The sequence below is a fragment of the Mauremys reevesii genome, linkage group 10 (genome assembly GCF_016161935.1).
Source record: "Mauremys reevesii isolate NIE-2019 linkage group 10, ASM1616193v1, whole genome shotgun sequence".
Classification (NCBI taxonomy): Eukaryota; Metazoa; Chordata; order Testudines; family Geoemydidae; genus Mauremys; species Mauremys reevesii.
Window position 1 is genome coordinate 39,352,748 of NC_052632.1, and position 12,444 is coordinate 39,365,191.

A 12,444-nucleotide genomic window follows, 5' to 3' on the forward strand; every position below is an offset into this window, starting at 1 on the left:
AGAGAGTAATTTCATTTTGGTGTCACAAATGGGTGGCACCTAGGAGAATACCAGCACTTAGAAACCTGCAATGTGGACTAAAAATAGTTTTTAAATCACCATGTGACTGGGATATGGGGCCTAGCATATGCCAATACCATAATCCAGCCCTGGCCATGGGAACAGCAGAGTCCACATGACCATGATTTGACCATCTGTAGAGTCTATTGCGAGCAGCGTCATACACTGGTGTCAAGCAGGTAGAGCTTGGTTTGTGGGCAGAGTTTGGGAAAACCCTGCTGTTTATTCTAACTGCCTCAACTTCCTCTGATCCAGCTCTCCTCCTGACCTCCTCCAATCTGGAGTCTGTCCTCACCACATCATTGACTGTGATTTAACCAAGGTTGCCAAAAGCCACTCTGGGACACTCCTAAAAGGAAGCTCCAGCCTCATCCTGTCTTATTTGTCTGCTGCATTCACCACTATTGTTCACCATCAGCTCCTTTGCCTTTTCGTCTCACGGCTCCCATCATTCTGTAGGGGATCCTTCTCCCATGCGGACTGAGACACATGCTGCTACCAGAGTTAATATACTTAGAAGATATTAATACCCTCAACCTGCTGCTTTCTGCATTACACCAGAGAATGGCTGCAGTAGTGGGGGCTCTGGCCGAGGCCCTGGGCCGGCAGGGTGGAGGTCAGATTAATAAAGGGGGTGACAATAACCAGAATGGGGTTGAATTAGGGACAAGGTGATGGAAAGTTGGCACATGCTGCAAACTGAACTGATGATGATGGCTGCCATTGATAGTAATGGCCATATTAGGCATTCAAAGCTCAGGATTGTGAATGGATGGTGGGGGTGAGGGAAGGCAGGACTGAAGTGTCTTTCTCAAACTGGCATTCACACAATTAGAAGCAGATAGCTCAGGCTGTGCTGAATAATCTGTATTCTCTCTGTTAAAACAAGCTATATGGAAAGGATTCCTCCAGCAAACTCAAATGTTCTCTGACTTTCTTACTTGTATAACTGCAGGGTGTGGCGGTTTCCATGCCGGAAAATCTCATACTTCGGTAAGCCGCAGTATCGGTCCATCTCCTCATCATCCTTATACCAGGTCACTTCTGGCTGGGGGTAGCCTGGATAGGAAATTGCATATCAGCATAGGGGGCATTACAATGAACATGAAAGGAGGGCTGCAGATCTCGTTCCCAGAGATATAAAAAAAATCAATAGTAAATTAAATCTCAGCCAGTCTCTTTCCCCAGGCTCATCCCAACCTGCAGGTCACACAGTGAGAGAGTAACACATTTTGTAATCTTGTCATTTACGCTAATAAGAATCCAGCTATTTGTGAGCAAAAATCTGAGCCCTTCGTTCCTGAGCGGGCAGAGTGGACCATTAGACCACATTCGGTCACATTGGCTATAGCCAGGAGGTGAGAACATTGACACTTTTAGACGAAGCAGGCATGTTTGGACTGGATTAAGCCTAAGGTTAAAAAACAGACACTTGGTTCTCCATGGAGCTACCAGCTCTTCACAACACATCACATTCTGTAAACTGAGCCCAAAGTTTCCATTGAACAGAAACAACCCTAATTGCATCACAGTTGGTTTGTGTCCTACAAATGCTATTTGACAACAGATGTTTCCTGCCTTTTCAGTAGAATGACATCATGACACGCGTGACTGGCTGGTCTCTGAGCCAGGGAAACAGATACATTCCTACCAGGATCAGCTGTGGCAAAAGAGATCAGCAGTCAGCAGGTCTGCCCCAAGCAAAGCCGAGTTAGCTGCCTGCTCTATAAAGCAGCTTCCTGTCCAGACAAGGGGTGCACATGGCAAATTCAGGAGAGCTGCTAGTGCAGAGATCTCTCTACTGTGAGTTCCTGTGCAAGGGGAGGTAGATTTAGGATATCTATCTCTGCTGCAGAAACAAGACAAATTATCATGCTTCAGTTAGTTTTGCAGAATGCTAGATAGGTCATTTATCTATGAGTGTATTGGGATGGGAAGCACATCCTACTCCATGTGTATTCCTTTAAAACCTCTCATTTTCTGTGCAGTATGTGGCAGAATTGCATTTGGGTGCTTGTTACAATGTGCAAGATTTCCTTATCAGCTCCCTATGGTGTTTTTGGATATGCTCTTTCCTCCAATCAAAGCAGTTCTAATTCTGGTTGTGATTAGCCTCCTCCCCAAGGGGAAACTGCTCTAGCAAGCGGCCCTTGGTTAACATTCAAAACATTCAAAAACCAATAGGAGAACACTTCAGCCTCTCTAGTCACTCAGTAACAGACTTAAAGGTGGCAATTTTGCAACAGAAAGGCTTCAAAAACAAACAGACTCCAATGAGAAACTACTGAACTTGAATTAATATGCAAACTAGATCCCATTAATTTGGGCTTGAATAGAGACTGGGAGTAGCTGGGTCATTACACAAATTTAATCTATTTCCCCATGTTAAGTATCCTCACACCTCCTTGTCAACTGTCTGAAATGGGCCATCTTAATTATCACTACAAAAGTTTTTTTTCTCCTGCTGATAACAGTTCATCTTAATTAATTAGACTCTTAGAGTTCGTATGGCTACTTCCACCTTTTCATGTTCTCTGTATGTATATATATCTTCTTACTATATGTTCCATTCGATGCATCTGATGAAGTGGGCTGTAGCCCATGATAGCTTATACTCAAATAAATTTGTTAGTCTCTAAGGTGCCACCTGATTCTGGAGCCTGTGTTCAGGACTCCAAGTGCAGACAGGCAGAGACTCTCACTGCACAAGCTGCAATGACCAAGTCACCTCCCAGCTTTAAGGAGGTTTCCATCTGACAGTGATAATTACAGCTCTAAATCCCAAGCTATTAATCTAAGACTCATTTCCTGCAAACATTCCAATCGGTTTTACAGGATGCATTTCTGTAGAAGCAAAGTGGCTAGACAACCATGCACTGTTCATTTGTTTTTCCTCTGCATTGTCCCAACCTGCCCCAGCCCTGCTGCATGCTGGAGGACGGGGTCTTCCCCTCCCTTCATAGCCCAGGAAGCACTCCAGCCAAAGGTCACATGGAAACATCCAGCATACCATCCTTCACACAAACGCTGAGCAGCCTGGAAAAGGCCATGGGCAACTCAGAGCCAGAAATGACCATGATTATCATCCAGCGTGACCACCTGCATCACGCAGACCACAGGGAACCTCTCTCAGTGAGCCCCGCCTTGTGTTTGAGCTACAGCAGGGTTATTCTGTTGGGGAGGCTATGGTACCCTTTAGTTAGAGTCTGGGGGACAGGAGCAAGAGGCTAATTTTTGGGAATGTTGCACTGCAGACCGGGTCTCTCCAGTTAAGTCAAACACTGAACAGAAAGGCAACAAAAGACTTTAAAAGATCAACAAAGGCAGTGGTGGCCCCTCCCTACCTACCCCCTCATGGGAGACATGCTGTCACCATCCACCTTGCTCCCCGTTTTGAGGACACCCCCACCACCTCTCCTGCTCTGTTCTCCCTTGCCCCTGTGCCTCTGAAGGATTCTCTCCACCGCCTTGGGGGATTCTCCATCTCTGCCTCCCCTCCACTGCTTGGGGAACCCTTCCTCTGGGTCCTCTTTCCTGGAGGCAGCAGGCACTGGGGAAGGAGCTGCTTCCCTGAGCTGGGTGCTGAGGGATGCAGTGGCAACAGGGACTGGTGGAGAGGAGACCTGCTCTACAGGGCTCAGCAGAGACGAAAGGGGAGGCTGGAGAATAGCCTCTGTATGCCAGACTTTGGCCTGTTCCAGCAGCAGCCAAGGGAGAGAGAGTGGTTGAATCTTGTTGTTTCAGTTCCTCCTCCACTCAGTGGGGATAATCCGCTGCCTTCATGGGGGTGACCCAGAAAAGCCATTGATGCTGCTGTGGAGCTCAGATACTGCAGTCATGGGGCGACACACCACAGATACATAGTTAGAACTTTAGTTTCTTGGAACTGCTTTTGCAGTAGCTGGCTGTGTGTTTGGCTCCATGTGTCTGGCCATGAGCTATTGCCATTCCCACGTGAAGCTAGGCCAGGGATCGGCAACCTTTCAGAAGTGCTGTGCTAGGTCTCCATTTATTCACTCTAATTTAAGGTTTCGCGTGCCAGTAATACATTTTAACGTTTTTAGAAGGGCTCTTTCTAGAAGTCTATAATATATAACTAAACTATTGTTGTATGTAAAGTAAATAAGGTTTTTAAAATGTTTAAGAAGCTTCATTTAAAACTAAATTAAAATGCAGAGCCCCTCCAGACTAGTGGCCAGGACCCGGGCAGCGTGAGTGCCACTGAAAATCAGCTCGCGTGCTGCCTTCGGCACCCGTGCCATGGGTTGCCTACCCCTGAGCTAGGCCATGCCTTGGTTGGCTCTGCCCCTGGAGCAGACACCCACTCCTTTACACTTGTAAAGAGAGAAGAGCTGCTTTCCCCTCTTTTGCTTCTCAAACCCCACCTCCCCAGTTCAGATGTTAGCAGTGCTGTTCCTTATCGGCTCCTTCCCTGCATGCCTGCAAAGGCAGAGAAGTTTGTCATATCCCAGTAGGTGGGCACCTCTAGGACACCTGCTCTATGGGAGGGGTGCCAGACACGTCCCTCCCCTCCTGAAGTTCCCTTTGCAATTTACCAGCCAATGTGGCTTGATCAGGACTGGCGTGGGCGGAGCTGAGCGCCTGCGTCCGAGCTGTGGCATTCACGCCATGTTCCTCCCTAGCTTGGCGTGCAAGAGATGCAAGAACACAGACTGCAGTCAGGAACCCTCAATATTCATTTAGAATGAAGGGAGGAGGAGGGGGAGGAGAAGCTGGAGGAGCTTCAGCAGAGGAGGCGGAGTGAGGTGAGTTGGGGCTGGGGAAGGGTAGAGAGCTGCTAGAGCTTTAGTTAAATTTAAAAGCCCTTTTGGAACTAGTTGTCCGTCCAGGACTCCCCGCCGCTGAAGTGCCGCCGAAGCCCTGGACCACCGCCAGGTATTCAAATTGGGCCCTGCCATTCATAAAGCCGGCCCTGTACAGGCAACACTTACAGGCAGCGGCGTATTATTGCCTAGGCCAACAAGGCCTAGGCCTAGGGTGGCAAATTTGCAGGGGCGGCAAATTTGCTCACGCCCCCTCCCCAACTCCTCCCTTTCCCCAAATCCCCGGCCTGCCTCCTCCCCCAGGTGCGCCGCGCTTCCCTCCTTCTACCTCCCTCGAGGAAGGGAGAAGTGAGTAGCGGCGCACTCAGAGGAGGCAGAGCAGAGGTGAGCTGGGGCCCGCGGGTGCAGGGAGTAACCGGGCGGGGGAACCTCCAGTAGGAGCAGAGAGTTTATTTTATCTCTTTCTTTGGCACTCAGATGTCCACTGCTGGAATCCTGTGTCCAGTTCTGGGGCCCTCAGTTCAAGAAGGATGTTGATAAAACGGAGAGAGTTCAGAGAAGAGCCACAAGAATGATTAATGGATTAGAAACCCTGTCCTACAGTAATAGACTAAAAGAGACCAATCTATTTAATTTAACAAAGAGAAGGTTAAGGAGTGACTAGATTACAGGCTATAAGTACCTACATGGGGAACAAATATTTACTGATGGGCTCGTCAGTCTAGAAATGAAAGCTGTAAAACCATCCAATGGCTTGAAGTTGAAGATAGACCAATTCAGACTGTAAATAAGATGTACATTTTTAACAGTGAGGGTAACTAACCACTGGATCAACTAACCAAGGGTCATTGTGCATTCCCCATCACTGGCAATTTTTAAATCAAGACTGGACTTTTTCTAAAAGCTCTGCTCTAGGAATTATTTTGAGGAAGTTCTTTGGCTGCATTACACAGGAGATCAGACTAGATCCGTGGTCCCCAAACTGTGTGTGCACCCTGCTAGGGTGTCATGGAGGAATGTTTGGGGGGGTTCACAGAGGGGGCAAGGCCAGCCCCCACAGGGGGCAGGGAGGGAGTGCCATACTTCCAACCTTGCTCCGTGCCCAGACCAGCTCCAACCTCAATCCTGTTCAGCTTCCAGTCGTGCTCTGCCTTCAGGCCAGATCTGCCTCCAGCTCCCCTCTACCCTCTGCTCTTCCCCGCACCCAACTCTGCCCTCAGTCCCTCTCTGCCCTCAGCCCAGCTCTGACTCTAGCCCCAGCTCCTCTCCCATTCCCGGCTCCTCCCTCAACTCTGCTGCTGAGGAAGCCTTGGCTGTGCAGTATTGGAGGAAAAGCGCAGACAGATTCCCTTGTGGCCTTGGAATCCATGAAATGGCAAAAGCTAGAAACCCTGCTGACTAATGCACATGTGCACTCACTTACACTTTGCCTGTGTATTCATGAATGGCTGGTGACTCTGTCTATTGGGCTGCCCAGACCCCTGCCAGACACAATGTATGCAGCCCCTGACAGGCTGCTAAGTGCCTTTATCCCCACTGCATAGAACAGCATGAAAAAGGGACTGTCCCAGTGTCATACGGGGGGGGGGGGAAGCCGGGAATAGAGCCAGATCTCTGAACCCAGCTCTTTGCCTTCTCCTGCAGGCCGTCCCAATGCCACCATGCACAGAAGATGCAGCCTTGCTTACCCCAGCATGCAATGACACCTTCTGAATTTGAGTGAATGAGCTTCCAAAGAAATGGTGTCAATATAGAATGAGACACCAGATAATTCAGAAAATTTGGGTTCTTCCTGAAGTTTATCAATGTTGTTTGTCCTGAAAAACCTCAAGTTCATACAAAATTCCTTTCAAATGTCGGCAAACCCAGAGAATGGCACATTCTGTACTGTCAACCTAACCCATAAGAGTCCACTAAATTCAAACCAAGCCCTGTCCTCACAACACCACCAACCCAGAGCCTCCACATCCTCTGTCCCCTGCCCTGACCTTTCCTATTGCCCCTTCAGCCTGGCCATCTGCTCTAATCCTCACCCTTCCCATTCCCTTCTCTCCCATTTTCCTCCCCGTCCCTCCAGCAGAGGTGGAGCCCTGCCCCACGACCCTCAGCCCTAGTGGCCCTATTCACCATTGGCTCCAGTCCCATGCAGACCCCATTAGCAAGTGACTCACCACAGACACCTGGTCCTTCTTGTGAGGGTTGAATATCGATTCCCTGGCTCTCTTGTGCTCACAGAAATCTTCCCATTTCTTTGTGCCACAGGCTGGCAAGGGAGTAGGTTATCAATTAACAGAAAAGTCCAAGGAATTGGACTCCATCTTTCCAGGTGATTGGGTACCATACATGTCTGCACCTCCCTGCACACTCCTCCAGCTAAACTCCTAATGACTTTGGCTAACAGTAAACACAGGAAGATAAAGCTCAGACCCAATAATCTTAGTGGGTAGCCCTGTCCCTTCCACCTTGCCCTGTGAAAGACCATTGTTAGTAAATATTAACCCTCTTAGTCCCCTTTTCCTTTTTGTATGTTAAATTCATTCACATAGTGATAATTTGCCAAAAAATCTTTATGGAGCTGAGCTGTATCTAATTATCCTCAGCATCTTCAGGTCCATGGGAATCCAGGTGTCCAGGGAAAAGACACCCTCAAACTACTGAAAAAGTCTACAGAAGTATGTAATAAAAAAAAACTGGGTGATTGATAAGGGATAATTGTTATCAGATGTTTTCTGTAATGGATGAAATAATGACCCATTGAAAGATATTTCTAACTCATTAAAAACCATCAGTTTCTACAGTGTTTGAAACCAGATTAGAGATTCCTTTTTACTCATCAATCAGGCAAACTGAACACCATAAAATAAATTCCATCAGTAATATCAAAAACAGAACACATGGTGAAATTAATCATGGGAAACAATTTTCCCTCCAAAAAGGAGTTTCTCTATGTCACACCCTATAAAAGACAAAAGGCATGAAAATTAGGTTGGGGAGTAAAAACTGGGAGAGACATAGAGGCCAGGTCTTTACCTGACACCAAGGGTGGTAATGTATCTATTCCTTCTGTACTCTGTATAGTGCTGTACTGATCTCTGATTGATTAAATAATTCTACTGGAGCCTATTTGCCAGACTTGAATCGTTATTAAATTCAAACATGCAACACTGCCCTGACCTGCTGATTCAGCCCTGTCTATCTGTCCCTGTGGGATGCTTTCTTAGAACCAGGAGCCACAATCTTACCCCTCTGCCTCAGCCAGAGACAGTTTTGCTGGAGCTTAAACAGCCTGTCAACTCCCCGCCACACCAGTCTGTCCACCTCCCCAGTACACTTCTCAAGACTCTGCCAGTCTTAAGTTTGCCTTGCAGGTAACAGTCGGTGCATCCCAGTTCCTGACTCCCCTGGAAGACCATTCCTCTGCAGCATCCAGCCCCCTCACTGGCTGCACACAGAAATACCAAGTCCACTGTCTCCAAAGAGACAGTGCAGACCCCAGCCTATCAGTTCAGCTGAAGACCCACACATTACAATACACAGCACTGAGATAATTTTATGGCAAAACCAAAAATAAGTTTATTAATCAAGAACAGAGCTGGAAGTGATTCTAAGCAAGGGTAATAGAAACAGGAAGTGGTCACAAATAAAACAAAAATAAAACCTGCTTTCCAGTGTCTAAAACTTAGCAAATCACAATCCTGACCTCAGGCAATTTCTCACCTGCAGTTAGTTCTCAGTGTCCCTAACCCACATGGCTGAGGAATCCATCTTTCACAGTGTGACGATGCGGTTCTGGCGGGATCCAACTGAGAGTGCCAATTCAGGACCAATTGCTCAAACAGGGCTAAATCACTGCTGTGCCTCAGGGAACTCGGATGCAGTGGTCAGGTAAACAGGAAAAGCCCGCGAACTTTTTTATTTCCTGTTTGCCCAGCCAAAGAATCAAATGGACGCCATGGACTGGGAGGAGGAAAGCTCCCACAGTTCCTGCAGCCTCTGAATTATTTGCATTTGCATTCTGGGCTCCAAATGCTTCTAGGGTCAAACAAGTGTCCAATCCTCTGACTCTTTTACATGTCACCCTATCTTTACTGAATGCTGCAGTCATCAGCATCAGCTGATCATGCAAAAGCTAAATCCATCCTCATGATCAGCTTCAGCTGATGAAAAGGACCACCCCTGTGAATAGCATACAGATAATTTCTGCAGGCTCTGACACAGAGCAGCTGTGCTCCTCTGGTCTATGATACGGTGGTCTCTAGTACACACTTGTATATATTAGCAGCTGATTCTATTCTTTTTTTAGAAAAAAAAGGTAAGGTATCCGTATCCCCGTCTCTATCACCCACAGTTCCTGCAGCCTCCTAAAATTATTGCATCTCTTGGCTGCTCCCAAATGCTTCTAGTCAAACACAGTGAACAATCCTCTGACTCTTTACATGTCACTATCTTTACTGAATGCTGCAGACCTATTGGCCTAATTTTTCTGGTGGATGGATGGTGCAATATGGTAACCATCCCCTCATCACAACAAAGATTCAGTTGCCCTGGACTAGCAGTGGGATGCTGGGCTTCTCTCCTACACACTGCTTAATGTCCTGTCTGACTACTATAGCGCAGCAGCTGCTTCCACTTCACATTCTCACTCACTATAGTGTGTGTGTGTCCTGCATTCTTATTAATTCATCACACACAGTGGGGGGGGGGGGACAATAAGCGGCCAAGAGAAGAACGGAATGGCTCTGACACAGAGCAGGTGGTTCTCTAGCACACTTGCCTATATTAGGCAGCACAGATTCTTTTTTTATACCAAAAAAGGAGGGATTGGAGTCGACTGGTAGCCATGATCATCCTCAGTTCCAATTTATGGAAGGGTTTGGATGGTGCAATATGGCTAGTAACCATCTCCTGCTGTCAAAAAAAAAAAGCATGTCTGTGTGTAGCTGCGCCTCTGACATTTACCCAGAACCACCAGCGACAAATGATTTTGCCCCCATCAGGCACTGGGATCTCAATATGGGATAGCTAGGGAATAGCTACCCACAGCACACCCGATTTAATGTGTTTAGTGTGGCGCGCGCACACTGATTTTATAAATCTGTTTTACAAAACCGGTATGCCCTCAGTCTCCTTGTCTGTAAAATAGAGCTTATGACATGCTCATGTGTGAAGCACTTGGCTCTTCCCTGGGGCCCACTGCAGTGCTACCCCTGCGCCACAGCCAGTGGTGAGCTGCAGCCGGTTTGCACCGGATCGCGCGAATCGGTTGTTAAATTTAGAAGCCCCTAGTGCTGTAAATGAATATCCCCCTCCCCAGCTTCCCGCGAATCAGCTGTTCGCGTGGGAAGCTGGGAGGGCTGAGAAGCAAGCAGCGCGACTCTGGGGTCGGGTGGCTGGGCTCCTCCCCCAGGGTCCAGCTGCGACCTCGGCCGGGCAGCACGGCTCCTGCCCGGGTCCAGTCCCCAGGTCCGGCCGGGCAGCATGGTTCCTGGCCGGGCCCTGGCCGGGTCCGGGCGGCGCGGTTCCTGCAGGTGAGCTGGGGCAGGGTGGGGCGCGATGAGGACTCCAGGCGCTGCCCGGCCCTACTCCAGCCACTGCCCGGCCCCGGCCCAAACTCCGGCCGCATGGCGCGGCTCCGACCCTAGCCCCGACCCGGCAGGGGTAAGAGGCCAGGGCCAGGGCTGGGACTGGGGCGGGGGAGGAGGGGTTGGATCGGGCAGAGGTTCTGGGGGGGCAGACAGGGGATGGGGAAGGGGAGTTGGGTAGGCGCCGCGTGGGAGTTCCTGGGGTCTGTTGGGATGGTGGTGGATGGAGTCGGGGCAGTCAGGGGACAGGGAGCAGGGCAAGTCTGGCAGGGGGTGGGGTCCTGGGGGGGAGTTAGGGTTGGGGGTCTTGGGAAGGAGTGGTCAGGGGACAAGGAGCAGGGCAGGGGGGGTTATGTGTTGTGGTTTCTGAGGGGGGGCAGGACGTGGGTGGGGGGTGTACTCACTGGGCGGTTCCCTACCGGGTCTTCGGTGGTGGGTCTTTCAGCCGCCGGAGCCGTGCCGCCGAAGACCCAGTAGGGAACCGGTTCCTAAGATTTTGGCAGCTCATCACTGGCCACAGCCACTGTGCCCCTTTCTCCCACGGCCTTCACCTCCCCCTGAAAGCACCCCAGCCGCACTCCGCATGCCCCCCCCCGGCTCAAAGCAGAGCAAGAAGCTGCCCCTCCTCCCCTCCTCCTGCCTAGGGTTGCCAACTTTCTAATTGCACAAAACCGAACACCCTAGCCCCTCCCCTTCCCTGAGGTCCTGCTCCTCCTCTGAGGCTCCACCCCCACTCACTCCATCCCCACCCCCCTCCTGTCGCTTGCTCTCCCCCACCCTCACTCACTTGCTCATTTTTACTGGGCTGGGGCAGAGAGTTGGGGTCCAGGAGGGGTTAGGGCTCTGGGATGGGGCCAGAAACGAGGGGTTCAGGGTGCAGGAGAAGGCTCCAGACTGGGGCAGGAGACTGGGGTGCGGGCTCTGGAGTGGGGATGGAGATTAGGGGTTTGGGCTGCAGGAGGGGGCTTCAGAATGGGGGGGTGGAGCCGAGGGGTTTGGCGTGTGGGAGGGGCCTCCAGGCTGAGGCACTGCGGTTGGGGTATGGGAGCAAGTATGGGCTCTGGGCTGGGGGCGCTGGTTGTGGGGTGGGGCCAGAAATGAGGGGTTCAGGGTGCAGGAGAGGGCTCTGGGCTGGGGCAGGCATGTGGGGGGCGTTCAGGCTCCAAGAGGGCTTTTGGGTGTGTGAGGGGATCCGGGGTGCAGGCTCAGGGAGGGAGCTTGGGTGTGAGAGGGGCTCCAGACTGGGGCAGGGGGTTGGGGTGTGGGAGGGGGCTCAGGGTTGGGGCAGGGCATTGGGAGCGGGTGCAGGCTGTGGGAGAGAGTTTGTGTGCAGGATGGGCTGCAGACTGGGGCATGCAGGGGGGAGGGTGTGGGCTCCAGGTGGTGCTTACATCAGAGGGCTCCCCGGAAGCAGTGACATGTCCCTCGGCTCCTAGGCATAGGGGAACCAGGTGGCTCTGCGTGCAGCCTCCGCCCACAGACACCACCCCTGCATCTCCCATTGGCTGTGGTTCATGGCCAATGGGAGCTGAGGAGCCAGCACATGGGGCGGGAGCAGTGCATGGAGCCTGCCTGGCTGCCCCTGCACCTTGGCGCCACAGGGACATGTCACTGCTTCTGGGGAGCCACGCAAAGCCAGCTAGGAAGCCTGCCAGCCCTGCCACCCAGACTTTGCCCTCACTGGTCAGGCCTGTGCTGGGATCCCCACCATGGCCCCACTCTCACGGCTGTCACCACCTCCACTTGGTCAGATCTCAGGTCTTCTGCTCTGCCTGCCTCCTCAAATCTCCTGATAGCACCAGTCCTGCTCCCCACTCAGCCTGCCCTGGCTCGTCTCCACCTCTTCTCTCCAGCCTGGCTCCCCCAGGCTCACATCTGGGCCCATCTCCCAAGCTCCTCCTGCTGCCCCATTCTGAGCTCCTGGCTGAGAACGTCTGCTGGGGAGGGGACTTTGCATTGTGTCCAGTATCTCCCTTTTCCTCACAAGTCCATCTCAGAGGCTCTGTCCTCTGAAAACC

The 12,444-nt window shown here is 50.9% G+C and overlaps 1 protein-coding gene across 3 annotated transcripts in view; it reads right to left on the minus strand.

Annotated features, from left to right (window-relative positions):
• Positions 1–12,444, minus strand: part of ALPK3 (alpha kinase 3) — an 89,597-nt gene that overhangs the window by 46,082 nt on the left and 31,071 nt on the right. For all 3 annotated transcript variants that reach the window (XM_039491409.1, XM_039491408.1, XM_039491410.1), the window contains one exon: positions 1,002–1,119. In XM_039491409.1, the coding sequence (XP_039347343.1) occupies positions 1,002–1,119 (118 nt within the window). The remainder of the gene's footprint in view (positions 1–1,001; positions 1,120–12,444) is intronic.